We start from the raw sequence: 27307 nt of genomic DNA on the forward strand, positions 1-27307 counted from the left end.
TATTTCTGATGATTTGATAAGATCAAATCAGCTCCCTGTCATTTTTTTAAGAACCATGTTTGTTTGTTGGTCCTGATAATCAGCACATCATCATTCATGACAACTGTTTGTAGCTGGTTGGTTTGCCCTTATTACGTCATGTACGCTGATGAATATCCTACAGCGGGAAGCTGAGTAGTTAGTTAAACTGAAATGTAGATATTCTCATTGATTCAGTTGCTCCAGTCTGCAGTACAGTATTGATTACTTGTCATGATCTAGGTGCGCTGCATGTCATCCTTAACAGACAATGGTAGGAAGCTCCTTGATGTTCCTTGTTGTCAGTGAAGCATCATACACAATGTAATCTTGCTTAGTCGGGATTAAAGCATCTAATTTCTTGTCCGAGATTGTCTGCATCGTACAAACCTATTTACCAATCTTGTCTATTTATTATTCATTAGACTTTACTTTAAGATAGCATCTTACTCTAATCCTTGCATGATTGTCAATGATGGTCATTTCCTGATTGAAATAGGGAAGAAATTGGACTTGAAACTTTGTGGATGCAGTATCTTTGTTCTTTGTATAACTTCAGGACTTCTGTGATGGTGTTCTCAAGGTTCATCACGCATTGTAGAGAAAAAATAAATGAGTCTGTCGTTCAGAGGGTTTCCTGTAGTTTTGCTTTACAGGCTTCTAAATGCATATCAAAGACTTCTAAAGAACGAGTACAGTAAACCCTTTGATATTTGTTTGATAAGAAACATGTTGTTCGACAAGTTTAAGTTTTCCTCCATGCTTAGAAAGAACAAATTTTGAAATACTATTTTTGTATGGAATTACAACAATGAGTGTTTGGCTGCACATGCCTCTGGCTTGCAGTAGTAGTCTGTTAATGAACTATATTTATTTGAGGGACAGGAGTTGTAATGTGTTTGGATGTTATTGGCACCAGTAGTTACGAAGCTTGATGGCTGATGATTTCCAGTACATGAGGATCTGTTTTGAAGGCTACCAAATAAATGTTTAAACTACCTATATTTGATGATCAGGTCATGAGGTCTGAGTGGATCTTGATTTATGTAAATGATAAAAATACAAATTTTGTTATGAAACACCTTCCTTTGTATAAATGTATTTGAAAACTATACAAGGCCCCTTTCCATAGCCTATAATGCTCACTGTGATAGTTGCCCTTACAAGATTATAGGTACCAATTACTCACGATAATATGCGACCTAAGCTCTTTGAAAATTAAAAATGAGTGCTCTTTTTAAACAATACACAATTTTTATCGATCGAGCAGTACTTAAAAACTTAGTTTGGCAAATATATTTTTGTTTTATGTTATTATTATTTTTCATATTTGTAATCTACTATTTAAAATTTCATGTGATTTGTATATAACATCACATTAAAGATTCATGTTTAATGCCATAATTGTGATAGAAATTTCAAACCAAATCAGTTTCTATTAAATACCATTTCTTTCCATTAAGCAGATAAAACTTCAATACATATAATATGCACAATTTGAATATTAAGTTACAATACAGTGTATATTGTTTCCATGACTACACGTTGCAAAGTGTTTATGAGAACATACAGTAATATTACCTAACTTATGTATTGCCAATACCGTATGTAGACATTGTGGAGTGTAGATGTGACTGCAACGCTGGTACACACACACAGTGTTTGCCTGGAGTCCCCCACCATTAGACACCGTTGTGTCCTGTGTTGACACCACTTGCTTCATGTTTACTTGGCACACTGTAGCTCTCATGCTAAGCCGGAAGATCTGTATGCTCAAATATGTCCGAGCTAAGTGGGAGCATAGAGTGAACACTTATGGCAAACAGATTGTGAGATGACAAGAAAGGGAATTATGTAGATGGGCTTTTTTTGTGGTTTGTTGTGCATTATTTTATCTGTGCTATACTCTATCATAAGAGGAAATGGGCAAATCTTGTCATGTGGTCAAATGTGCCGCAATTTGCTGTGAGATAGAGTACTGAGTAGCATCCCTCAGCATTGCCTGAATCCACTGATAATGAGTTTAAATCCAAAATGCACCTCTATTATGATCCTTTAAATCTTTTACTCGATGTGATACCTCCCTGCATGTATCACATGCGTGCGTGCGTGCCTGCGTGCGTGCCTGCGTGCGTGCGTGCATGCGTGCAATCGAGGTGAGGTGAGGTGAAATGGGGTTAAACGTCGTGTCCAAGATTATTGCACTTATATAACTTGGGATGTACGGGTGTGTGTGGCTGCTTGTACTAGTCCGGATTGATGCCGATTTATAGTGCTAGCTCACTGAGATACCATGCCACAGTTTAACATGAATACCCCACTCAGACACAGTATACTGACTCCGAGCCGACCAGTCCTTGTTTTAGCCCCTTAATGCCAAGCACCAGACAGAGGTACCATCTTTTAACGTCTTTTTGTATGACGTGGCAGGGGATCGAACCCCGGACCTTCCGCTCTCCGGGCGGACACTCTACAACTAGACCACAGAGGCACTCTTGTTTTCAGATATGTTTACCGGTAGTTGAATGTTTTGCTCACTCACACCAAGAAGCTGACACAGTTTCTACTGAGATGACCAGATCTGTATGTAGAGAGTTATTGTATTGGAGTAAACAATCTAATTTAATGAGATTGCAGATCCTTACTGGTCTTCCTGCATGAAAGTGACACCAGTCCTGTAGAGATTCCAGGTATCACGCCCCATCAATATATATCGTTGCATCACAGATCTACACCTAATAATACAACAAACGATACAGCTGTCCATATATCAATTCATATATTTATTCTGTATCTCATTTTCAGAATGTAATATTTTGGAAATTTGGCAATAACTTGGTCTGACACCATTAGGGGCACACTGCCTGTCACAAAAGAAAATACTATGATAATTCTAATTGCATAATGACTTTGGATCAAGTCTAAATTAATCAATCATCGGAGCTAACAAAGATTTACTTGGGTCTGTCTATTTTCTTGTCCTTAGGACTCGCAGGAATAGATTTTGGGGGTCCAGGCATATGGGTGTGCATGCTCAGAAGCCTCAGGTGTATTATATATGGGGAGTTCAAGAAGAAATCAACCATTGACAGCCTGAACATTGGGTGTATGTCTTACCAGAGTAGAAATGTCAGTTATATGGAACATGCAATCAGCAATATTAATAAATATTATGTTTCAAACAGCCAAACTTGTCTGAATCCCACCGGACTTGCAATGTAAATTATTTGCATCCATGCTCAATTTGTATATGTATAGGACACAATTTTCTATGTCTGGTAAGACCCTAAGCTACACATAAACTGGTTGAGGACTGGACATCAGAGCAACTTCAGAGCTTTACTGTTATCAGGGGTATTAAAAAAATCAAATGTGATCAAATATTTTTGAAAAAAACCCAACACATTTCCTTGTATTTTGTACTAAAACTGTGCTCTTTGTGCATGTTAAGCCATTTGTAGACTAAGATATGATCAGTTTAGCCTTCATAAATGTTTTTCTTTTAATGGATATTGCTACATGTATTTGCATGGTTCCTGCTGTAGTAGGTCATCACACATCTGATACGAGATACATTATTTTTATTGCATTTTCATACTGTCAGAACATTATTAATCTTTGACATTGCCAACGGAAAGCTTTTTATTATCCATTTACAAGGAAATGAAAGATCTTTTGGAGATTTAGCATTGTTCAGAATTAAGCATGAAAGTCAGGGGTTCCTTGTTATGACCCTTAATGTTATGTCTTAAGGGCCCCTGTATTTAAACACCATGAGCCTCAGGTAAGGCGCCAACGACTGCTTAGCTAAGGGCCCCCCTCAATGTTGAACACTAGTAAGACTCATAATAGGGAAGGGAGTAGGGACAACATCAGTAATTAAAGGTTCAAGTATATTACATATCATTATAACTGCATGTACCAACCATGTGCTAGGTGTTATCAAGATAAATGAAGCTATTTGCTTTGATCTGTGTGTATCTCATCTCGTGTAATGACTAAAGGAGGCATTATGTGCCCCGGCTAACAGTGACTGCACTGAAGATCACTGCCACCAGTTGGATGTTGATTGTCATCCATTATTTACTGCTTCAATAGTTCTATGTAGAAATGTCATAATTATGCAGTAATTTTACAAGTTATTTTCTAGAGCTTTCTTTCGAGTTTGTGTATCAGCTGTTAGTGATAAGAATCTTTGTGATGACTGACTATAGTGTCTATGTGGATAGTAGTTTAAAGCAATTACCGTATTCGACGTAATAAACGCCCCGCTCTAATAAGCGCCCACGGTGATATTTGCTAATATATTGGCTAGTGAACAATCCCAATTACGGTAGCAACCATTCCAATTGATCAATGTACACAAGTCTTATTTATTCGTGCATAATACGCTGTACTGTTTTATATGCACCCTTAATTATGGGCAATTAAATTCTGGAAAAATATATCTGTCGTACATAAACATTTCAGGCTGTCAGCATAAACCACGAAATCTATCTTTCAACTTTCACCAAAAATAATATTCTAATAAGAGCCCCCTATTTCTAATTTTGAGAGCGCCCTGGGCACTTATTACGTCGAATATGGTATGTTCGGTGAATTCTAAGTGTCAGATCAGGAATTCTGTATCCAGTCATGATAGTGTAAGTATATAAAGAATGCATGTGAAAATAAATTGTGAAATATTAGTTTATGATGTTATGTACCAGGAATGTCAAATTTACTGAAAAGTGTTCTGTTTTGGGTATTGTTCAATTGGACATATCAGCCATATTGTATGGTATATGTCATTCTTGACCATTTCTGAGCCATCTCCGCTTGTAAAATTTGATATGCAGTAAATATGTTTGATTTTTCAGTTTTACTACATTTTCAAAATTTCCTCTGCAAACTCTGATTTTTTTTGTTGAAGTTACTAGCACTTCCTCTAAACTGTGCTCTCAGTATTCTGATCTGATTTTAAACATGGCTTCCATGGCAGCCATATTGAACATTCCATTTCTGCCCATTGCTCAGCCATATCTGCATGATTCATGATAAAATGTCATATGTAGTAAGTATGTGTTATACTTTGCTGTGTATTGTGATTTTTGACAGCTTCAACCTTCACGTATGGCTGTGTCTGCCAATAGTGCTGAAAAATCCTTTATATAGCCAGTTATGCATGTATTATTGTGTAATTTAATGAACATGATGTGGAGATGTCTGATGTTTCTTGTTCTTCTTTATCCTTGTAAGACCTTTCTGATCTGATATAATATTCAAGAAAAAAATCAAGTGAGGTAAAAGCCTTGTGGCTCTATTTCTTATTTAACACACTTTTATTTTGGGGCCACATAACATCTACACAGTTCTATCATTGTAACTATTATTTTGTCTTTTTCACTGAATAGTGTCAGATAACTTAATTCACACCATTTCTGTTTTTGTAATGTCTGTAGACGTGATCGCCTCAATAATTCCCATGACTACCACTAGTTACAAGCTCATGTTATTGGAGGAATCATTCACATGTGTCAGTGTGAAAAGGAGATAGCGTGAATATTTAATAAAATACATGATAACAATATGTCAATAACACTAGTGCTGTATTGTGTTTGGGTGTTTTTTCACCAGATAATGTGCGTTTAAATCCAACTTTTAAAGGTCGGCAGGCATGCATCGCTTACAAATTTGATTCAAAAAAATAAATCCCTATTTTGTTTGTACATCAATCTAGAACTTTATGATTACTCAAAGACAAAGAAACAGTGTCTCGTCACCAATTTCAAGTCTCAGTGCTATGCACAGTAGTCTCCCTTTAATTCACGATTTCTGTATATATGTGACCACCTTGTTAATTCCCAAAGCTAGTTACCAAAACTCATTATGTGATGAATTATTTACAGTTGTCTTTGTGTGGAGGAGATGGAATGAATATATAATGTAACACATGAAAACTGCTGTCAGTTACAAAAGAAGCTGTTATGTCTAAGTGCATTTTGTCAGCACGATAGCCAGAAGGTACATACGTTGAGTTGTCTTCAAGCTATCGTATCTTCAGTGTGGGGTTGTATGAGAACAGCATGTTTTTTTTCAAGAGGGATGGTATGAATCAATATTTTCCTAGCAACTCTCTATTGGAAACAAAATCCACATCAACAGGACACAATGCAAGTTTATGTTTCCAAAACATTGCAATCTGTTAGTTAGCAACAGCATGTTGATATTTATAATATTGTTCACATTTCACTTGTTCAGTTCTGCTGAGACCAGGGTTTTTTTTGCCATCCTTACACGTTAGTACAAATGTAATTGTCCTCGGGGGATATCTCAGGTCAAGTGACATGCAGGGTAGGTTAGAGCAAAAGAAAATTATCTCATCAAAGTCTTCTCAGCACATTAACATTTCAACATATCTATTATATTTTATTTCACATCAACAGGACCTCAGTGAAATGATGCAGTACATGAACCAAAATCAGTGTAAAGCCTTTTAAATATGTCTCCCTTTGTTAAGCTTCCATGGAAACAATGTGGACTTAATCTCAAACAACTGTAGGCTTTGTTTCTGAGACACAACTCTCACGCTAAAGAATATTTTTGCATGAAACTATACATGTGCAATGACCACATGATCAACTATTGCCTTTTCATATTTTTCAATTTTATTTTTATTTAATTTGTAGTGTTGCCATGGAAACAATTTGGACTAAATCTGAAACAAAAGAAAAGTAGCATTTGTTTCCCTCCAAAACTCTTCAGCTAATGTTCTGCACGAAACCATTAACTTTCCAGGCTATGATTTGCTATGATTGTTTTTTTGGATATGCAAACAGATTTACAGGACAACTTGAACTAATGTATCTAAAAAAAGAAGGGGCAGACATAGGTTTTTGAGTAAAAACACATTCTATTTTTTATTAGTTTTTCAAAATATTTTCAGTCATAAATGTAATGTTAGCATGACAAGTGTCAGCTTCTAAACTAACCTACTAGTCAGGACAGAAAAACAGGAACATTCAACTTGGCAGGACATTCAGTTAAGTGTTGGTTGTTGATGATTTGACACTATACTCAACACATTCCTTTATATTTTCCATGTTATGCACCCGGGTTTTGATTTCCAACTCTAATGTAGTGTCAGGGAGTATATCAGTCCCCTATGGCAGCGGTCTTGTCCTCCAGCAGTGAATCATTTGGCTTACAAGTTCCTGCAACAACAAGTATTTGCATGGTTCAAAATTGACAATTGATTGTCTAAGACTAGTAACCTTTAGAAAAGATAAGTGATTTCAACTGTCGGGTAGCAAATATTTTTGTAGATTAGTGACAATAAAATGTATTTTTAGCCCTGAATTGTGAAAATTGTTTTTCTTCTTATTTCAGTTATTCTATATCAGACATTTTGTAAACCACCTCATTAAATGTAAAAGGCTCTTTCCCTGACTGTGAATGATTCACAGCATCTTATGCATGAAAACTCGTGATTTATGCTTCGAATAACATTTGTATTTCATGTCAGATAGAAAAGAATTGCTTATTGATTTGCAGTGAACAGGTCGCTCAGTCTGACAGTGATGTGATGGTGAATGACTTCATGTTTTCTAATATACAGGGTCAGGAGTAGCCTAGTGGTTTAAGCATTTACTCGTCACACTGAAGGACCTGCATAGTTCAATTCTCCTCATGGGTACAATATGTGAAACCCATTTCTGGAGTCCCCCACCCTGATAAAAGTGGTGTATATCCCAACTCACTTACTCAGTTTCTCTAATATTTTTATGGTGTTTTTGTCTTCTCCAGACCGTCGGCCCAATTTCCTGCCAAGTATAGTCAGTTGCCTTCAATTCCGTCCCCGACCCCTGCCGTGGACAACCAAGTGGTACCATTTCACGGTGCAGGGGGACGGAATGGGATGAGGTCTAGCGTTGACCTCATCGAAGCTCAGGAGAAAGTCAATTTCCTGGAGTCTCGTCTTGGCGTCACAGAGAAGTCAAACCGTGCTCTTCTAGAAGAGGTGTTACGACTACAGAATGAACTCAGGACTTCTGTGAATAAGAATGAGAACACGTTACGAGAAGAGCGCAATGCTCGCCAGCAGGTGGAGTCATCGCTCAAGATGTGCAATGACCTCATCATGCAGCTGTCCACTCGGATCAAGGTCACGGAAGAGAAGCTACTGGAGGAAAGGTCAGCTTTGTCCACCCTGGTCACTCACACCAAGGGTGTGGAGCAAGCTGTACTCTCCAGTCAGCATGAACTACGCACGAAGAAGGACTCACAGATGACAAGGTAGGAAGGAGACAATTATATTTATCATACCTCGATGTCAGAATGATGAGGTCTGATTGGTCCACGTGATCTTGATAAAATACTATGTATCCCGCCTTGGAGGGAAATAAATCCCTGATACCCCGCCACGAGCAAGACAAAAAGCAAAAAGCAGGACACTTTTTTGAGTCAGTGATAGTCATGTGACATAGCTGAAGTTGACCTCAGCTCAATCAAACAGCTGTTTTCTATCAATTTTGAAGAGTTTGTTTTAATTCTTTTACAATGTCATATTAAAACAGTGTCAGTACATGGATTGGAGTTTTGTTCCACTCCACATTTTCTTTTGTTCTTCATGATTTCATATATTCCTGCATGTGATGTATCTATTGTCACTGAATGTCTATTTTGAGTGAGATACCTATTGTTACTTCAGACTCAGTTCTAGGCAAGAGATACAGATTTCTATGTTTGTGTTGTAGAATATCCGAGTTGCAGGGCTCCCTCCATGAGACTCAGCGAGCCAAGGATCAGGTTGAGAAGCAGGTGTTCTCTCTGATGGAGGAACTGAGAGGGTTGCGGAGCAAGGTTGACACACAGAACCAGGAGTTCCAGTCTATAGCCAGCGACCTCAGGATGAGGTCCAAGAGGCTGGAGGAAGAGAACAGGGTCCAGGTGAGGAGGATGTGGATGAGGTCTTGCAAATACTGGCCTTGTAGCTAGGGAGGTATCAGGGAGGCAAGGATGTACAAGAAATCTCACTAGAACTGGCTGATATAGTATGTCAGGGTCCAAATAGGCCCCACTGTGTGAGTCCCCTGTCTCTTGGCTAGACCATGATGGACAAGGGGTCTCAGCCACTAGGCCGAGGACTAGGCCATACATTAACATTGAATCTACTGAAAATGATGCTGAGAGCCAAGTTTATGCTTGTAGACTCCTATTTACTTGTGGCTGTACATTTGTCCTCTGAAATTGTAGCATGTAGAAGTTGGATTTAGGGTAGAACTGGTTCTCTACATTTGGTTGTAAGATCAATTTGTATAATTTTTTTATCTAATGTCATTAGGGGAATATTCTGTATCAAGTTTTGATGTATTTCACGAAAGTGTATTAAGGAAATCAGTGACGAGTGACAGATACTAACATTATAGTCTCCCTATCAAATGGAGATGTTAGTGCTACACCTGCTGTCTCCAGTGTTATAATAATCACTAACGGTAGTCCAGCCTTCATACTAAAATAAAGGCTTCATTTCTACCTGGATGTTTATTTGGATATCATATTCAAGTTTCATCTTTTGTATTATTGCTGTCGTTGTTAGAGGGTAAGTTAAATCCATAACTGTTATGAATTATATTCTATCACTCTAGCATGATCTCATGTGTTTAGACCTCCTAACATCTATTCCACCCTTCATATGTTGATGCTAATCCCCCTTCCAGCTGCACAATGTCCTGCATTGTCTAAGCATGTGTTTAATTCTAAACACTGAATGTGTTGTCCATGTATCAATCTCATTACAATCAGGTCTTTTACTCCATATGATACCTCTCTGTGGGAAGAACCAATCAGATGTCAGCTTTATGAAATGATTCAGTTTCATTTTTATACTCCCTCAGTTTGGAAATTTTGTTCTCAGCAAAAGAAAACCCACACAGAACACAAGTTTACCCTTGACAGCACACCCTCTTGGTGCTCAGAAATGACAGGAAGTATGAAATATCCATTACAATATAATGGTGTGGCTTTATTATTTTGCATTTGGAACTTCCTAGTTATGTTTATTTTCAACATGTAGAAATCATATATGCTTGCCTGAGTGCTTTTGTCACTCATACTGAAGCCTCCTATAGAAGCCTCCTATAGAAGCCTCCTATAGTAGCCAAGATGCTGATTGGCAGATTATAAAGTTTGGAACCTCCTATGCAGAGTTGTAGAGTACAAGATTTGACTTTAATGAGATTTGTCCCTGTATTTATGTCTTTTATAAAGCTTTTAATTAATTATCATAAAGCATGATAAATTAATCATTAGGTATCCATACCTGCTCATCCTATGACCAAACACCTGCCACAAATTATCATGATAATAGTATTGTCCCCATGTACTAACAGAGAAATGTGTCCCCTTATTTTTTTCATTTGACTAAATACACCACATACATATTCCTTCCAAACACTCATGCTTCATGTGACTCACTACTGTTGGCAGTGAAAGTGCACCAATGTCTTCAGAAGTGTTTTATACATGTGGATGGAAATGTGATTGTTAATTCATTGTGGCCTCATTCATGTTGCCGTATTTTGTTTGAGTATAAAGCTTTAATTTAATGAGGAGAGAGAAAACACATACGCTTTCTGTTAAATTCTCATCATGCCTCAAAATTATAAAAATATGATAGTGCCAGTGTTGGTATTAATTTCCATTGTGACAATTTCTCTGTTGTAAGTTCAGATAGTTTTAGGTCTTGTGGATTCTGTCATTGAGCTTGGTGTGATCACATGGCAGTAATATGGGTTTATAGTATGATTCCACAGCTTACATTTCAGTAACATACATGTATATATCCTTTATATCCTTTATGGTTTCATGTATTGCATCCTTTTGAAAAATATGTTTTATTCATTATTAAAAAAAGTATAAAGTTCATCATCTCATACTTCTATACTGATATTGACATACTTGTGAAAGATTTAAGTCTGTTTTCTGCTGTTTTTCAGGTTATTTTGTTTCTCGACAATAACAGCATTACAAGGTTCTAGGATATGACAACTGATATGTTGATTATGTTTACATTCTGATAGTATTGTTTAAGGAGAGTCTAAATACAGATTGAACATTTAGATTACAATAGAACTTATTCAAATCATTTACCATATTTCAAGTGTTTGTCATAATGTAACTTTTGACATTGCAGTTCTGAGAAGGAACCCTTAATTTTGGGAACACTGTAAACTGCTTACTGATAGTTATGGTGGCTGTGATAGTTATGGTGACTGTGATGGTCATGCTTACTGATAGTTATGGTGACTGTGATAGTTATAGTGACTGTGATGGTCATGCTCACTGATAGTTATGGTGGCTGTGATGGTCATGCTTACTGATAGTTATGGTGACTGTGATGGTCATGTTTACTGATAGTTATGGTGGCTGTGATGGTCATGCTTACTGATAGTTATGGTGGCTGTGATGGTCATGCCTCCTGTGATTATTATGGTGACTGTGATAGTTATAGTGACTGTGATGGTCATGCTTACTGATAGTTATGGTGGCTGTGATGGTCATGCTTACTGATAGTTATGGTGGCTGTGATGGTCATGCTTACTGATAGTTATGGTGGCTGTGATGGTCATGCTTACTGATAGTTATGGTGACTGTGATGGTCATGCTTACTGATAGTTATGGTGACTGTGATGGTCATGCTAAGTGATAGTTATGATGACTGTGATGGTCATGCTTACTGATAGTTATGGTGACTGTGATAGTTATAGTGACTGTGATGGTCATGCTTACTGATAGTTATAGTGACTGTGATGGTCATGCTTACTGATAGTTATAGTGACTGTGCTGGTCATGCTTACTGATAGTTATGGTGGCTGTGATGGTCATGCTTACTGATAGTTATGGTGACTGTGATGGTCATGCTTACTGATAGTTATGGTGGCTGTGATGGTCATGCTTACTGATAGTTATGGTGGCTGTGATGGTCATGCTAAGTGATAGTTATGGTGGCTGTGATGGTCATGCTTACTGATAGTTATGGTGACTGTGATAGTTATAGTGACTGTGATGGTCATGCTTACTGATAGTTATGGTGACTGTGATGGTCATGCTAAGTGATAGTTATAGTGACTGTGATGGTCATGCTTACTGATAGTTATGGTGACTGTGATAGTTATAGTGACTGTGATGGTCATGCTTACTGATAGTTATGGTGACTGTGATGGTCATGCTAAGTGATAGTTATGGTGACTGTGATGGTCATGCTTACTGATAGTTATGGTGACTGTGATGGTCATGCTTACTGATAGTTATGGTGACTGTGATGGTCATGCTTACTGATAGTTATGGTGACTGGGATGGTCATGCTTACTGATAGTTATTGTGACTGTGATGGTCATGCTTACTGATAGTTATGGTGACTGTGATGTTCATTCTTAGTGATAGTTATGGTGACTGTGATAGTTATGGTGACTGTGATGGTCATGCTTACTGATAGTTACAATGACTGTGATGGTCATGCCTCCTGTGATTATTATGCTGACTGTGATTATTATGCTGATTGTGATTATTATGCTGATTGTGATGTATGTTACAGTTAGAGTCTATGAGGAAGCAGGGTGACATCCAGACCCAGACTAACAGTAGCACCACCCACCTCCGCGGACAAGTCGAGACCAGGTCAGGACAACTCATCGCCCCCATATACAGTTCTGTCATCTTGAACACATGATTAATCATTGATATTATAACCTTTGAACAGCCTTAAATTTGCTGCAGGGAAATATTGTTTACTTATTACTGTAATTATCAGATTTCCTGATTTGTTTTCTGTAGAATGGGTGAGATCCGTGATGTTATCCTCGATCTGCGGACACGACAAGATCAGGAGTCGACAGATAGAAGAAGTCTGGAACAGACACTTCAGCTCAGGTAGGAATCTGGATCTTATTATACAATAATATTTGTATACGATTGTTATTAGTAAGGAATACTTTATTTTGTTAATTTTTTTCCATGCCCCGTAAGTTAGGAACTATCATTTGATTATGATGGTTATTGATGCACATATATAAGATAGCTACACGATGAATTGCAAAGAACATTGAAGAACAAAGCATTGTTTAATTCACAATGAAACATTGTTCTATTAAGACGTCATTTCTGGAGATTCGAATATGTGCTCGCAACTTGATGACATCATATATTGGATGATGTATTTTTTTAGAGGGAAGTGTTTAGTAAGTTGTTCCCCATAGATGTAGCCGGGCTACACAGATAAATGCAGTGGCCAAACGAATGCATCCAATAAGTGGGAGAAATATGACAATCAGTATTAGGATAAAAGATAGAATTGATTGACATGAGGATTGTGGGAATATGTTGGAAATACCAACTTAACCCACCTATAGGTAAGATGAATTTGTCTGACATTTCCAAGGTCAGATTCTTTTCAGGAATTCATCATTATTAAAATTTGGGTTAACGTATTTAAAGCTTGTACACTTTATCTAATTCCTGAAAGAGGCTGTACATAATGTTGATATCTCATATAAGAAATGAACTACTCGTGGTCATTGTTTATCATCCAATAAAATACTGCAGGGAGAATAAACCACCCAGGGCCCTCATGGTTTATTATATGATACTCACCATTTATTTCTTAAATATTAACCACATGCTTTACAGCGATACTCAATGGGCAATTGCCTGTGTTAAAAGATTGTGGGGAACATTTTAGGAGGTGTTTAATGACCTTGTACTCAGCTGGATGATTTCTCCTCTCAATGTTTCCTTCAGATCAAACGAACTCAAGCAGTTGATCTCGGAGCAGAATCGGAAGCGAGAGGAGTCGATGCACGCACTGGACATGATTGCACGAGAGAAAGAGCATAAAACAGAATCTGACCGGATGAAGCAACAGGCCAAGGTTGCAGAGACTTTGGAGGACATCAACAAGAAGATCCTCAACAAGGAGATCAAACTCCGCGAGGAGATCCAGGACAAGCATGTGCAACTGGAGAAGGTAGATGTTGTCCTATTGAGCAGTCTGTGTTATAGGGTCTCTACACCATCGTCAATACTTCATGGCTTTGTGTACACCATGTTCCTCCATCACCCATGAATACCTGCAATCAAATTACAAAAATTTCTTCTTCAAAAGATGGAAAAACTAGAAAAGTTAATATCTACTTTTTCATAAATGGCAGAGCCTATCAAAGAACACAACAACAACTGATATCAATGTTATGGTAATAGACATATTTACCTTAACTGCAGAGTTTAAATTTCTTGTTGAGAATGGGTACAAATGAGCAAATGTTTATAAAATGATGGTTTTATGTCAAATGAATGTATAAATGTTATGCTATATTGTTTCTCCAGCTCATGCAGAAAGAACAGTCAGCAAGGAATGAGTATGAACGGCGATCTCGCGAAGAAGTGGAGGCTCAGTACCAGAACATGAAGAAAATGACAGACTCTGAAATACAGGCACTTAGAGATCTCATCAAGGTCAGTGATGATCAATGAAAGATCAAGCTGTATCAATAATCAATACACATATAAAATTTGTTGCTTAAACATGAAAAAGTGATTACGTTATTTGATTAGTCTGCAAAAATTGCATGATCATTGCTTTGGCGGGAATATCTGTGGAAGAACTATGTTTACTTTGTCATTATTTGTAAATGCTTAGTCCATATTAACATCATGTTAATTTAAGCATGTGTTTACTTGCACACTGGCATGTTAGGAGGGAATAGAGGTATGTTGTGTTGACCATGCCGGGTCTAGTCACACCACTGGTGCAAACACCTCCTTCTCAAAACCTGCACACATCTTTGCTTGTCCTAGAATCAGACAATGATTTCATCTCTGGTGCAATCAGTGTTTTGATTGTTCATCCTCTTTGTATAATTTCTCTAAGTGTAGACCCTAGTTTATATTTGTTTGTCATACACAGGGTCTAATATTGAATATTGTGGCCAAATTAGGTTTGAAAGATGGATAGATTTTTAATAGATGACTGCATGGAAGACGAACTTCTTTGATAGTGTGCTCCTTATGGCCTGGAGAGAAGCTCATGCGGTCATTCACTCCTGCTTGAATACGCTTTCCATGCTGCTGCCACACTCACTCACTCACTCACTCTCACTCACTCACTCACTCACTCACTCACTCACTCACTCACTCACTCACTCACTCACTCACTCACTCACTCACTCACTCACCCACCCACCCACCCACTCACTCACCCACCAACTCACCCACTCACCCACTCACCAACCCACCCACCCACCCACTCACTCAGGGAAATTATAAAAACCCAAGCATTCTGTGTTTGTGATATCAGCTGGACGAGTTTTTTGCAAAGTTTGCACATTATTTGTCTTCAATTGTTCTAGTCCTGAGAAAAATTAGCTATTTTCCAGATCCTCACTTATGCGCACACTTTCATTCTAAAGATTTATTTGAATTTTATTGGTTTCACATGCATAGGAATTCAATTTTGAAACTCTGTACAGTGTTAGAAATTTAGCGGTGATCGTGAAGTGTTTTGACTATAATCTTTAAACTGAAGTAAGTATGAATGACTTAACCTAAGGGTTATGACAAAAACCTTTTGACTTTCATTCTGTATTTAATTCCTTGGACAGTGTTGTGTGTATGTGTGTCCCCTGTATGTATACAACACTTGACACTAGACAGGGATCCTCTCCATAGTGTTCTATGTTTTCTTCCTGCTAAACCCAGTTGCACTTCACTTTACAGATTTTCTCAGTTCACAATATAACTGTACACATTTTCAATTTTTGCAATTAAAATGATATTTTCTTTTGTTTGATATATTTATCATACTGTTAACAATATATTTAGTCACTCATCATTCCTTGAAAGTAGATTCTTGAAATGTTTAACTTCAGCAATATTTCATCCCGAAGAAGTTCGGATAAATGAATTCTATTCCACTTACACTGTAACTAAAAAGTTATGAAAAACTTCTTGTGTAGAACTTTACAGTTACAAGAAATAATTATGAATACTGATATTATCCAATCATTCCCATTGCATGGAAAGCATTTGATTGTAAAACATGATTGTATGAAGATAGATAAGCTTGTTATTCTTGAGTGTACTGTTTTCAGAATGACCGCAGCAAGGGCAAGGAGACCCTGCTGAAGCTGAACGATGCCATCACTCTGCTGGAGAAACAGATGCAGGAGAACAAGAAGCAGGTGGACAAGATACTCTCTGCTGAAATCAAGTCAAGGCATGTTCTTTACCATTGTCTCTTGTGGAAAATAGAAAAGTCAATAGTGGATTTTGAAATTGTTTAACAATGCTCTTGATAATTTTTCCAGACAGTGTTAGAAGTTAAGAAGGATCCTTGGAGTATTGCATATAGTGTTTTGATGTTAGGACCGCTATAATCTTTAGTTCTAAACGTTAGGATTGTTTTATAGATCCCTTGACTTTTCTCTGTAATTTCAAACACTCCAGTGTTAGAATTTGGTACTAGTCCTGTAGTCATTGCCAAACTGCCCAATAGTTAAGGTATGATAAGGACTAGTACCGGAGGTAGATATTTGCCATTTTTAAGGGTTTTGCTATATATATCATAATAAGGACTAGTGGACTGAAAACTGTTAGTTTCTACCGCTGCACTCCAAGGGCATCTGATGTGATATATGTGACGGGTGATATGACTATAGATTTTTCTGTCCATTACAGCGAAATTGAAATCTAAACATTGCAAGTCAGGTCTATAAAATTTTAATACTGACTCATTTAACATTATAATGTTTGGTTTGTCAACCCAATACTTATGCTCTTGGGTGTCATTAAAGTGACAAGCACCTACCTGTCACTTGGGTTTTCCTCCCACATTCAACGCTTCAGTGGTCTAGTGGTAGAGCGTCCGCCCAGAGAGCGGAACGTCCGGAGTTCGATCCCCGGCCGCATCATACCAGAAGACATTAAAAGATGGAACTTGTTGTTACTCTGTTTGGTGCTTGGCATAAAAGGGCTAAATCAAGGACTGGTCGGCTCGGAGTATGGTATGCGGCATGGTATCTCAGTGAGCTAGCACTATAAATCGGCATCAGTCTGGACTAGTACAAGCAGCCACACACACACACACGTGCATGCATGTCGCTATATAAGTGCAATCATCTTGGACGCGACGTTAAACCCCATTTCACCTCACCTCACACTGATGTGCTGTGTTGCTAAAACACTGTTCAATGTGATGACAAACTCACTCTCTCATAAAGGAAGTTGATATAAAGTCTGTTTTCCCAATAAGCAAGTTCCCTTTGTTGATTGTGTGTATCTTTTGTAGGAAGGAGAGAGAGAAGAAGACTGATGACAAGCTGGACAATCTGCAGGAGAAGTTGGCTGTGGCCACTATGACACTACAGCAAGCTATTGGGGGAGTGACCAGCCAGCTGAGTGACCACACGGACAAGGTACAACATACTTTCAGTGGGTAGTCTAGTGGTTGTAGTGTTTGGTCATCACACTGAAGACCCCGGTTTGATTTCCCAGAGTGTGAACCCACTTTTGCCAATCTCTTTTGTTATATGTGGCTTGAATATTGCTGAATGGCCTACTTACTCACTAGAACGAGAGAGTATATATAGAAAATCTCGCCCAAGTGTCTCTTGATATCAAATATATCAACATGAGTTGATAAAAGTGGCAAAACTCTGAGGCTTGCCGAGGAGTTTTTCCAGTTTTATCAATGAGTGTTGATATATTTGATATCAAAAGACACGAGGGTGAGATTTTATTTATCATCCAACATCATTCTTCTAACTTTTTCAGTTTGTAGACAGTAATAAACAGAGTCTTTAGTCTAAAAAGTACTGCTGACAGCTTCAGTAGCAGAGCCATTAGTGATGTCATTTGATTGTGACGTCATGGTAACCAATCGCCTTGTAGAACGGGACCTTGCACCTCAAAGTTTACAATCACGTCACAATACCCGATGACGTAATTTGTGGAATTTTGTTGCAAGATCCTTCGGCGAAACAATGCCATGTGACGTCAATCTAGCAACAAGGTTGCTGGGGTCATCGAGTGTGCATAAGCTCCTCTCAGTGATCTATCATCTCCACACGCAATGTCGTTGAATAAGCCAAGGGATGTTGAGAGCTTTCAATATTTGTTCGTGAAACGTGTTCCGAGAGTACATAAGCACGCGTTTTGGTATTTGTAAATTTAGAAACAGGTTATTTATGTATTTCTAAAACTAGTTTATGTGTATTTGCTAAATTGCTCTCAGGTACGGACGGAGGTGAAAGATTTGTTGAAAGAACAAGATCAGTCATCAGCCCGCGCCATGACAGATATGGATGCTCGCTTACAGAATATGAATAAGAAAGTGTCTGGCATTGAAGGTGATGTCAACAGCAAGGTCAACAAGGTAGGTAACTCTTCTTGATAAGTGCTTATTACACAGATGTGGTGCTATGGATCTGTTGGTGTATTAGTAATGTAGTATTATGTGTATGTATACAAATGAATATATGAATTAGTTGTGACTCTTTCTGAATAGCATGTGTATCTGTTACATCAACTTGTATTTAATACATTGATCTGTGCAAACAATTGACTGTGGTAGGCAGTGGGAGTAGCCTTGTGGTTAAAGTGGTCTCTCGTCACGTCGAAGGCCTGGGCTTGATTCCCCACATGGGTACAATGTGTGAAGCTCATTTCTCGTGTTCCCTGCCACTTATTAATTGTGGCCAGAATGACTTAAGTATATATCATATATATGATAGATATTAAATCTGGTTTCAGTGTGTAATGTATATACATATTCCTGTCATGCATGCATTAAATATTAAATGTTGTGTATTAATATCTTCAGCTTGCATTGCTAAGTAACCCAGAGGTATATCAACCATCATTAATAAGTGTTGTTTAAAAGTCCTAGCTATTTATTATTTTTAATTTTTTTAAATAGCTATTGCCATACGTGGTACTTTTTAATCATTTCATATCTGCTGATACATGTACACATGGTTTGTTAGCATGCTGCATGTCGATGCCATTGCCATGTCCTTATGTCCTTATGTCCTTATGTCCTCATGTTTATGTCCATGACATGTTAAATGGATGTCAATGTCTGTTGCGTCCTGCATGAAATATGTTGTGAATAAGACCAGTTATTATTTCATGCAATACCCACATTATTCCTGCATGTACAAACATTTAAATATCCATGTTTATTTTTCACCTTTTAAAATCCAACATTCATATATAATGCATGTGAAATGTCAGAACCTTTTCTTACTAACTGGTGGAGCCCACTGTTATTTGCTTTATATAAATGATTCACAATAGACCGCAATTCTTTCTTTTTAACATTTGATATCTACAGTATTAAAAAGTTCATTAATAATTGATAAACGGTAGTAACTATTTTGATATTACAATCTTCAAGTTAATGCATGATATTGTTGTTTCTTTCATATAAGGTAATGTATATGTACCTTTCATATATTTTGTGTAAGAGGACAAGCCTTTTTGCACCTTTACACATGCAAACTGCTTGTTTAGTGAGTATATCATCATCAAATATTTGAGGTTAAATCAGCTGTCTGCAAACACAGTCCCTGAGACCATGGATTTATAAATGCTTACTTGGGACAGACCAGATCTAATTTGTTGTCAATGTGTCTGTCTTTGTTAACACTGATTATTCATTGGTTAAACTCTTAAAATGTTTGGGGGGTTTTTATCATTCAGTTTGTTTTTGTTACAGAATTCAATTAAATCACTAATTCAAGTATTTTATTTCTTGTGTTTTTATATTCTTACTCAGGATAAATATTTCTTAGCAGAGAAAATTATTGCTTGTTTCGGGGTCTGACATTGTGAACATATATAATATACATGATATATTTCTTTACTTGCTGCATGGCAGAGACAGGAACACGGAGAGGTATATCTTCCACCCTCAGTTGTCTCCCTTATACAGCTGACTAGAAGCCCTCCCTTTAATGCCCCACAGCTCTGCATGTTCTCTCAGTAATCAGTAATTGCCAAAATGAGAAATGGGACTCAGTAGCTCTGCATGTACTCTCAGTAATCAGTAATTGCCAAAATGAGAAATGGGACTCAGTAGCTCTGCATGTACTCTCAGTAATCAGTAATTGCCAAAATGAGAAATGGGACTCAGTAGCTCTGCATGTACTCTCAGTAATCAGTAATTGCCAAAATGAGAAATGGGACTTAGTAGCTCTGCATATACTCTCAGTAATCAGTAATTGCCAAAATGAGTAATGGGACTTAGTAGCTCTGCATATACTCTCAGTAATTGTCAAAATGAGTAATGGGACTAAGTAGCTCTGCATGTACCTCAGTAATCAGTAATTGTCAAAATGAGTAATGGGACTAAGTAGCTCTGCATGTACTCTCAGTAATCAGTTATTGTCAAAATGAGTAATGGGACTCAGTAGAATTCAGAAAAAGTGTGGAAAATCTTCCTTGCATGTAAATAATCTAAAACAATGATTGATTTCATTAAGACTTGGCACCTAAAGGGATTCAGGGTAAGGTCCCCACCAACCTATGCTTGTCATGAGAGAAGTTGAACTTTCTTTTTTCGTGAAGCGTAGACTGTTTATTTACAAAATTTAGCTGATAATCAAAAATATTTTATATTTTTGTTCAGTTCTAGGAATTGGCAAAAATAGAATATATATTTTATGAAATATTGATAGAAGTGTAGTGAATGGATTTTCTTTTTTTCATGGTAATCCTAAAGCACTAAATGAACTGGCTGATAATAACAAAACAAGAGTTAAGATTCTGTCAATCACTGCACAAAGCATATGATTTTGAAATATAACATAGGTTACTAAAATCTGTTCTTATTTTCTTCACTCCATGTCTTGATAACAAACTCTGCTACTAGGCATAGAGTAGGAACTGTTGTATATGTAGGTGTTGGTGCCCCACATTGACCTAACCCTAGTATTGTTTGAAGATAGTTTGTTCTGATTGTGGTACCTGCCAATAAAGTGTAGACTAGCACTTCACCCATAGTTTATGATCACTTAAGCTGTTTGTGAGTTGGAGATTCATGTGTATAGTCATCTTTCCCTTAAAAAATGATAATTGGCAGTTGTGAAGGTTCTGAAGGCAAAATTATTTTCTGGATGATGAAGGATAAAGGTATATGATTCAAGAGGCCCCATAGAGGTGGGCTCCCTTTTGTCACTAGTTCTGTTTCTTCATCATTCCATATGGTAAGCATTTTCATGAGCATATGTTATAGATCCAAAATCTGAACATAATTTTATAAAACCAAATATACTGATGTTTATATTAAATCATTGAATTTGTCTTGAATTTCTTATGGTTGGTATTGAGTGACCCCAGTCACAATAACAAACTGACCGTAATGTTTTAAACATGTAGTACCTATTATACAACTGCCTATAGAAATCATAAAAATATTCATTTGAAGCAATTGCAGGTGAGGCAGGTGGATGTTATGGGTTGTGTCATTGAGATGTGTGTATTGTTCCAGGCCGCCACAACAATGGGGGAGAACCTGCGTGAGAAGGTGGCCTCTATCACTCTGTGGCAGGACGTCACCAGCCAGACCATCCGGGAACTGAATGCCAGTCTCCAGGCGATGCCCAATGATGTGAGCAGCAGGAACACACTCGGCTAGGCCATGCTGTTTTTGTTTTATTGTTGACTAAAATGTGATATTTTCCCTTTAGAGTTTGGTTCTGTTTATTAGGTGTAGTTAACATACTTTGCACTTTCCCATGTTTGATAAGTTTAAAGTAACTTTTAAATTTCTAATCCATCAAAAATAAAAATACTTTATTATTTTTTTTCTGTATTTATTGGCATTTTTTAGTTCAAGACAGTCCATCCATAAACTTAACTATGTAAGTTGTATTTTGAATATGCTGAATTTGTTTTATTGTAGGGAATTGGGAATATTCAGTGTTGTGCTGCCTGTTTCAGATTGATGCTGTAGAGGAAAAGCAGCGCCTTATGAAGTCCGACCTGACAACACGTCTCCAGATGGAAACTGACCATAGGTAGGGATGGATCCAACATTTGGAGTGTCTCAATCCGTCTTGGGAGTTGCAGACCATGTCTGAAGCCGCACACACCAAAACAACCACAAACAGAAACACAACATTACAACAACCACAAACACACCTATTACAATCACAAACACAAACATTTATTCAATGAACACACCTACCTTGTTCTCGTTTCTTCCATAAGTTACCATCCATTACAATCCATCTGTCACCATCCATATGTTATACATCTGTTACATCCATGTTACCATCCATGTTATACATCTGTTACATCCATGTTACCATCCATATGTTATACATCTGTTACATCCATGTTACCAGCCATATATTACCTCCATGTTATACATCTGTTACATCCATGTTATATCGATCGGTTACCTTTTATATTTAATATTCCATGTGTACACTTCCTGCTGATGTCTCCCTGTGTGTTCCAGACTGCGTGATGTAGACAATCTCAAGGATGAAATCCAGCTTCTTAAGAACAAGAAGCCCACGACGAAGGGTGTCTCATCTGCTGAGCTGGAAACTGTAAGTCTCTTCATCATTCTGGAGGATGGGTTTTTGTGCCTGTTTGTCTTGTTTTGTCAGATATGAATGTGAACCTTGTATTTGTACTAATGAAATTATTCTTTCTACCATGAATTCTTGTTGGTTCACAAAATGTTTGTGTTTATTTGGCTTGGTAAATCTTATGACTTCAGTCTTATGTCTCTTATGTCTCTAGATCTGTCAACTAATTTATACAGTTATTCAAGATTAAATTTGCATGACAGCTTGAGGAGTTAATATTTTGAATGGAGTATATACTGCAGACATTTTGATCATAGTAGTTGTTTACAATGTGAGAGTTTTACATTATGTTTTCTATCATTGTGTTTTATGCAGGATCAAGAACGAAAGGTTATTTCTTATCATTTAGATACAAGGTTAAATGAACTAGTTCTTCACCCAGTCAGTCATTCTAGCATCACAGAAAGCTAGCAGAATCACTATTTAGAGGTGGATCACATTTGAGAGAACACACCAAGCCATTCACTGAAGAACAATTAGGGCATAGCTAGTTGTCCCACATCACTCACGTCACATCCTCCACAGAGCTGTGCTCTTCATTATTCCTGTACTTCTGAACTCCCTCCATCAGACCCTGTACATGTCTCAAATAGTCAGTGGTTTCAATCTTTCATTCTTTCTACACTGAAAGGCAAAAGAAATGTCATGTGGATGTATCATATAAATATCTTTATTTTCAAATGCTTACATATGTAAGTAAAGATGTCGGAGAAAGTCAGTGTTTGACCCACATGAAACTAACAGTCTGGGGAATGTTTTTGCGTACTGTGAATTTGGGGAGGCACCAGAAGACATCACAGCTGGGGGGTTCAAAATCAGTACCTGGTGTGGCCACTATGGGCGTTGACTACAGCCATCCATCTCCTGTACATGGAGTGGACTAGCCTGTGGATGAAGGCCATTGGGATATGGGCCCATATCCTCAGGAACGCTACAAGCAGTTCTGCTGCAGTTGTCGGCCTTGGGCGTACGTCGTTGAGTCGGCGTTGGATGTCATCCCACAAGTGTTCAATGGGATTCAAATCCGGACTGAGGGCAGGCCAAGGCATGATTTGGATGTTGTGCTGCTGGAGGAAGTCCCTGGTGACTCTGGCAGTGTGGAGACGGGCATTGTCTTGCTGAAAGGTGTGGTTTTGATGACGGGCAAAAAAAGGCATGATATGGGGTCTGAGGACTTGGTCAATGTAGCGGAGAGCTGTGATGCCATTACCCCTGCCTTGACCAATATTCTGAAAGACCACAGGTCCCACTCTCCGGTTCAGTCCAATTCTGCCCCAAACCATGATGCTTGGGCCGCCCGAAGGGTCTCGTTCCATAACACAAGCATCAGCATAACGTTCGCCCCTCCTTCGCCAGACCCTGACTCTGCCATTCATCGTTGAAACACAGTGGCGACTTTCATCAGTGAAGATGATTCTTCTCCATTGCTGTTGACGCCAATTTGATGCTGCCTGGCCCATTGCAGTCGGGCCTGTCAGTGACGATCTCTCAGGATGGGTACACTAGCAGGACGGTGGCACGAGATGTTGTTGACAGTTAGGCAACGTCGGACTGTACGATCAATGATGGCACGCTGGTGTTTGCCGAGTGGCCATTCGGAATCGGTTCTGCAGATGTTGGCATATCATGAACCGATCTTGTCTGGGAGTAGTGACTCTAGGACAACCACTACGCGGTTGGTCGTCGGTGGTGTTGGTGGTGTTGTGGCAATGTTGCAAACGATATATCATTCTGACGTTGACATTGAATGCATTTGCAACGACCTGTGGACTCTGGCCTGCTTGCAGTCTTCCGATCGCTTGTTGTCTCTCATTTCCTGATAATCTTGGCATGGCTGATGAATCGAAATAACGAAAGCCAGCTTTACAGTTTTGGGTGTCTTTTATACCTATACCACCCACGATATGCACGTGCATCATGTTTTTGACAAGACTTTTCCGCAACTGAGTCCCATTGCACTTTTGTAGGCTGCGTTTGGGCAAAGCACTCCATTTTAAACTCAATTGTTAAATGGACTTTAAGGCAACAAAAAGAAGCAGTAGAACGATAAATGAGTTTATTGACCACAGAACATGTAACTGCCAGTGTCTGTTAAGTTTTATCAGTATTTTCAGAAGTGACGTTTCTTTTGCCTTTCAGTGTACATTCATTTTACACTCAGTTATTAGTAATATTGGGGTGATGTTTGGCCCAGTTGTTGAAGATGCAGCAATTAGCTGTGCAGAGTTGCCTCCCCTAGTTGTGCAAGTATCTGATTAACTGGTTCGAATTCCAGATCCAACTTATGGTTCTTGGTGTGTCAGCACCAAAAGTTTCACCAAAGTGATAAACATCTGCAACCTGCATCACTTTGGCACTTCCCACATTAAGCTGACATACTGTAGTGCACTGTTCAAAGTGGTGTTCACCCCCACTCATGTTCCTTTCTATAGTTTACCTAAATAATATATATCGATCCATCTCTCATTTCTTTCTATCATCAACTTTTCACAACAATCGTCTCAGTGTCATTCTGCATCTGTCTTTCCCTCAACAGGTTCACATAGACTTTACCATGTTAATGCAATCAAGGGATACTCTCATACATCACAGTAATTTCATGACTTACCTTATGTATTCTATTAGCACATTTTTCAGACTTTGTGATAATGTTCTTATTGCCATATGGTTATTTTGAAATAGGACCATAAGATACTAGCCAGGGTAAGCAGCATGCATCACAGTGTGACAGGCATGTGTGTCATGTTGGAGTGGGCATGGTACAGTATTACTCCACTGCAGTCTCATTAAAATCTCCCCAGTATGATACCTCTCTGTGTGAAGGTCTGAGTACACCTCTACAGCGGGTACCTTTCTAATCAGCATCAAGGCTTCTGAAGTCTTGGTATGAGTGAGCAAAGGTTTCTGAAGCATATGTGAATTCCGAAATGCCTAAACATACACTGTGCTATTTAATATATTGCTTTTGATATATTATACATCATGTCGTTTTCCGATCCCCATGGCATCTACACCCAATAGGGAGATGCCATGGGGATCATACTCAAGCGTATAATTGTGTTCTGTGGCAGTTTTGTTTTGCTAAGAACAAAATTTCTGAATCATGGTGGTATAGAATTGAAGCTGAGTCATTTTAGAAAGCTGATGTTTGATCGGCTCAAGAACCCAATCATCCTTCATTTAAATTTTATGGTCAAAGTTCAGTAAGGGTCACCTGACACGACCTTCTGTGGTGTCAGATCTTGATGCAGAGAGATATCTTATCAGAATGAAAGATCTAATTTTAATGAGATTGACTATACAGTACATCCCTATACCTGTCTGTGTCCATATTGATGTACTGGACAGTGTTCATTCCTTGTATATGTGCATGCCAGATTTCTATATGATAATCCCATGAGGATGACACATGTCCTTCACTCAGAAATGACAAATGAAATTAACATATTTTTTTATGGTGATCAATACTCATATTCTTGTCATGTGAGAAATATCTCTAAATATATTTCTACAATGTATGCCTTTGTCCAAAATACTTCATTATGCATATGCATGACTTTGCCACAATTTAAGAAGCATCTGTTATTCTGCCATGTCACTACATTTAGTTTGTGCTCTATTCATATACAGGCATTGGCTAGAAGTTCACCTTGCATAGATCTCCCTAGGGCTCCTATATCAAGTCAGTGTAGCAAACATAACACTACTAATTCTGAACCACAGATGTATACTTGTATCATTCTATGTTAAATATGCAAGGTACAATAGGAAATCAGCACAAAGTTGTATCCTTGTCAAATAATGTGTCAGTGTTTTTACAATGTACACAGTGTAAAAAGGAATTTTTTATTTTTTAATTATTTATTTTAACCCCACACTCCATTAGTCCAGTTATACGACAGTGGCCTGTAAATAGCCCTGCCTGGACCAGACAATCCAGTGAATGATATTATGAACAATGATCCTCACATCAGGGTATGATGACACACAATCAACCAAGTCACCGTGCCTGACCACCCTCATTTGTTCACCTCTTTCGACCAGCATAGCTTTCTGGGGACCCATTCTAACCCGGAGTCAAGGGCTGGGACGAGTCAAAATTTACTACCCAGGTAACAGACACCCTATTACCCGGCCCTAAACGGATACCCGCTCTAGGTCTCAAGAGTTGGGTACAAAATGTCTGAATGGGAATTGTTTTACCGCAGCCCTGGCAAAACTTTTTAGATACACGTATAAAACAATCTGATCATGTATACTCTGCAGTTGATAGACCTTTATCCTTACTCAAACATATAAAAGTCAGAACGAATGCCTGCATAGTGAGAAAGAAATGTGAACATTAGCTATACTTATAGTGTAACCATTGAGTTTTATTGTTAATGTCATTAAACAGTATTTCAAGTGACTAACCACAGGTGCGGGTAGTCATGAGGGTACCCCGGTCCTACTCAGGACCCACCCGACCCGAGTACCTGAATTACCCGTCCCCGCTTTACTGGAGTCCCCACTGGAGATTATATTAGGAACATGTGACACAGGCAAACTTGAATGTTATCCTGTTTGAAGTAAAAAGTTTACACCCTACTGAGGTTTACGTTTTGGGAACTCCCAATAGCCAATGCCTGTATTTTGTCATGCTGAAGCTCTTCTGA

General features: G+C 38.2%; 1 protein-coding gene across 17 annotated transcripts in view; it reads left to right on the top strand.

Annotated features, from left to right (window-relative positions):
- The window catches only part of LOC124139184 (coiled-coil domain-containing protein 154-like), an 85562-nt gene that overhangs the window by 44974 nt on the left and 13281 nt on the right, over positions 1 to 27307 (top strand). For 8 of the 17 annotated variants that reach the window (XM_048402703.1, XM_048402696.1, XM_046506204.2 and 5 more), the window contains 17 exons: positions 7804 to 8292; positions 8754 to 8946; positions 9596 to 9598; positions 12593 to 12675; positions 12832 to 12927; positions 13795 to 14020; positions 14380 to 14508; positions 14750 to 14761; positions 16143 to 16267; positions 17339 to 17465; positions 18284 to 18424; positions 18872 to 18895; positions 19931 to 19948; positions 21542 to 21661; positions 21994 to 22070; positions 22517 to 22610; positions 25335 to 25355. In XM_048402703.1, the coding sequence (XP_048258660.1) occupies positions 7804 to 8292; positions 8754 to 8946; positions 9596 to 9598; positions 12593 to 12675; positions 12832 to 12927; positions 13795 to 14020; positions 14380 to 14508; positions 14750 to 14761; positions 16143 to 16267; positions 17339 to 17465; positions 18284 to 18424; positions 18872 to 18895; positions 19931 to 19948; positions 21542 to 21661; positions 21994 to 22070; positions 22517 to 22610; positions 25335 to 25355 (1978 nt within the window). Of the gene's footprint in view, positions 1 to 7803; positions 8293 to 8753; positions 8947 to 9595; positions 9599 to 12592; positions 12676 to 12831; positions 12928 to 13794; positions 14021 to 14379; positions 14509 to 14749; positions 14762 to 16142; positions 16268 to 17338; positions 17466 to 18283; positions 18425 to 18871; positions 18896 to 19930; positions 19949 to 21541; positions 21662 to 21993; positions 22071 to 22516; positions 22611 to 22967; positions 22983 to 25334; positions 25356 to 27307 lie in introns of all 17 variants that reach the window. The other 9 variants (XM_046506200.2, XM_046506205.2, XM_046506203.2 and 6 more) reach the window with 7 other exon arrangements.

This window comes from Haliotis rufescens, unplaced genomic scaffold (genome assembly GCF_023055435.1).
Source record: "Haliotis rufescens isolate VD_foot unplaced genomic scaffold, xgHalRufe1.0.p SCAF_28, whole genome shotgun sequence".
Classification (NCBI taxonomy): domain Eukaryota; kingdom Metazoa; phylum Mollusca; class Gastropoda; order Lepetellida; family Haliotidae; genus Haliotis; species Haliotis rufescens.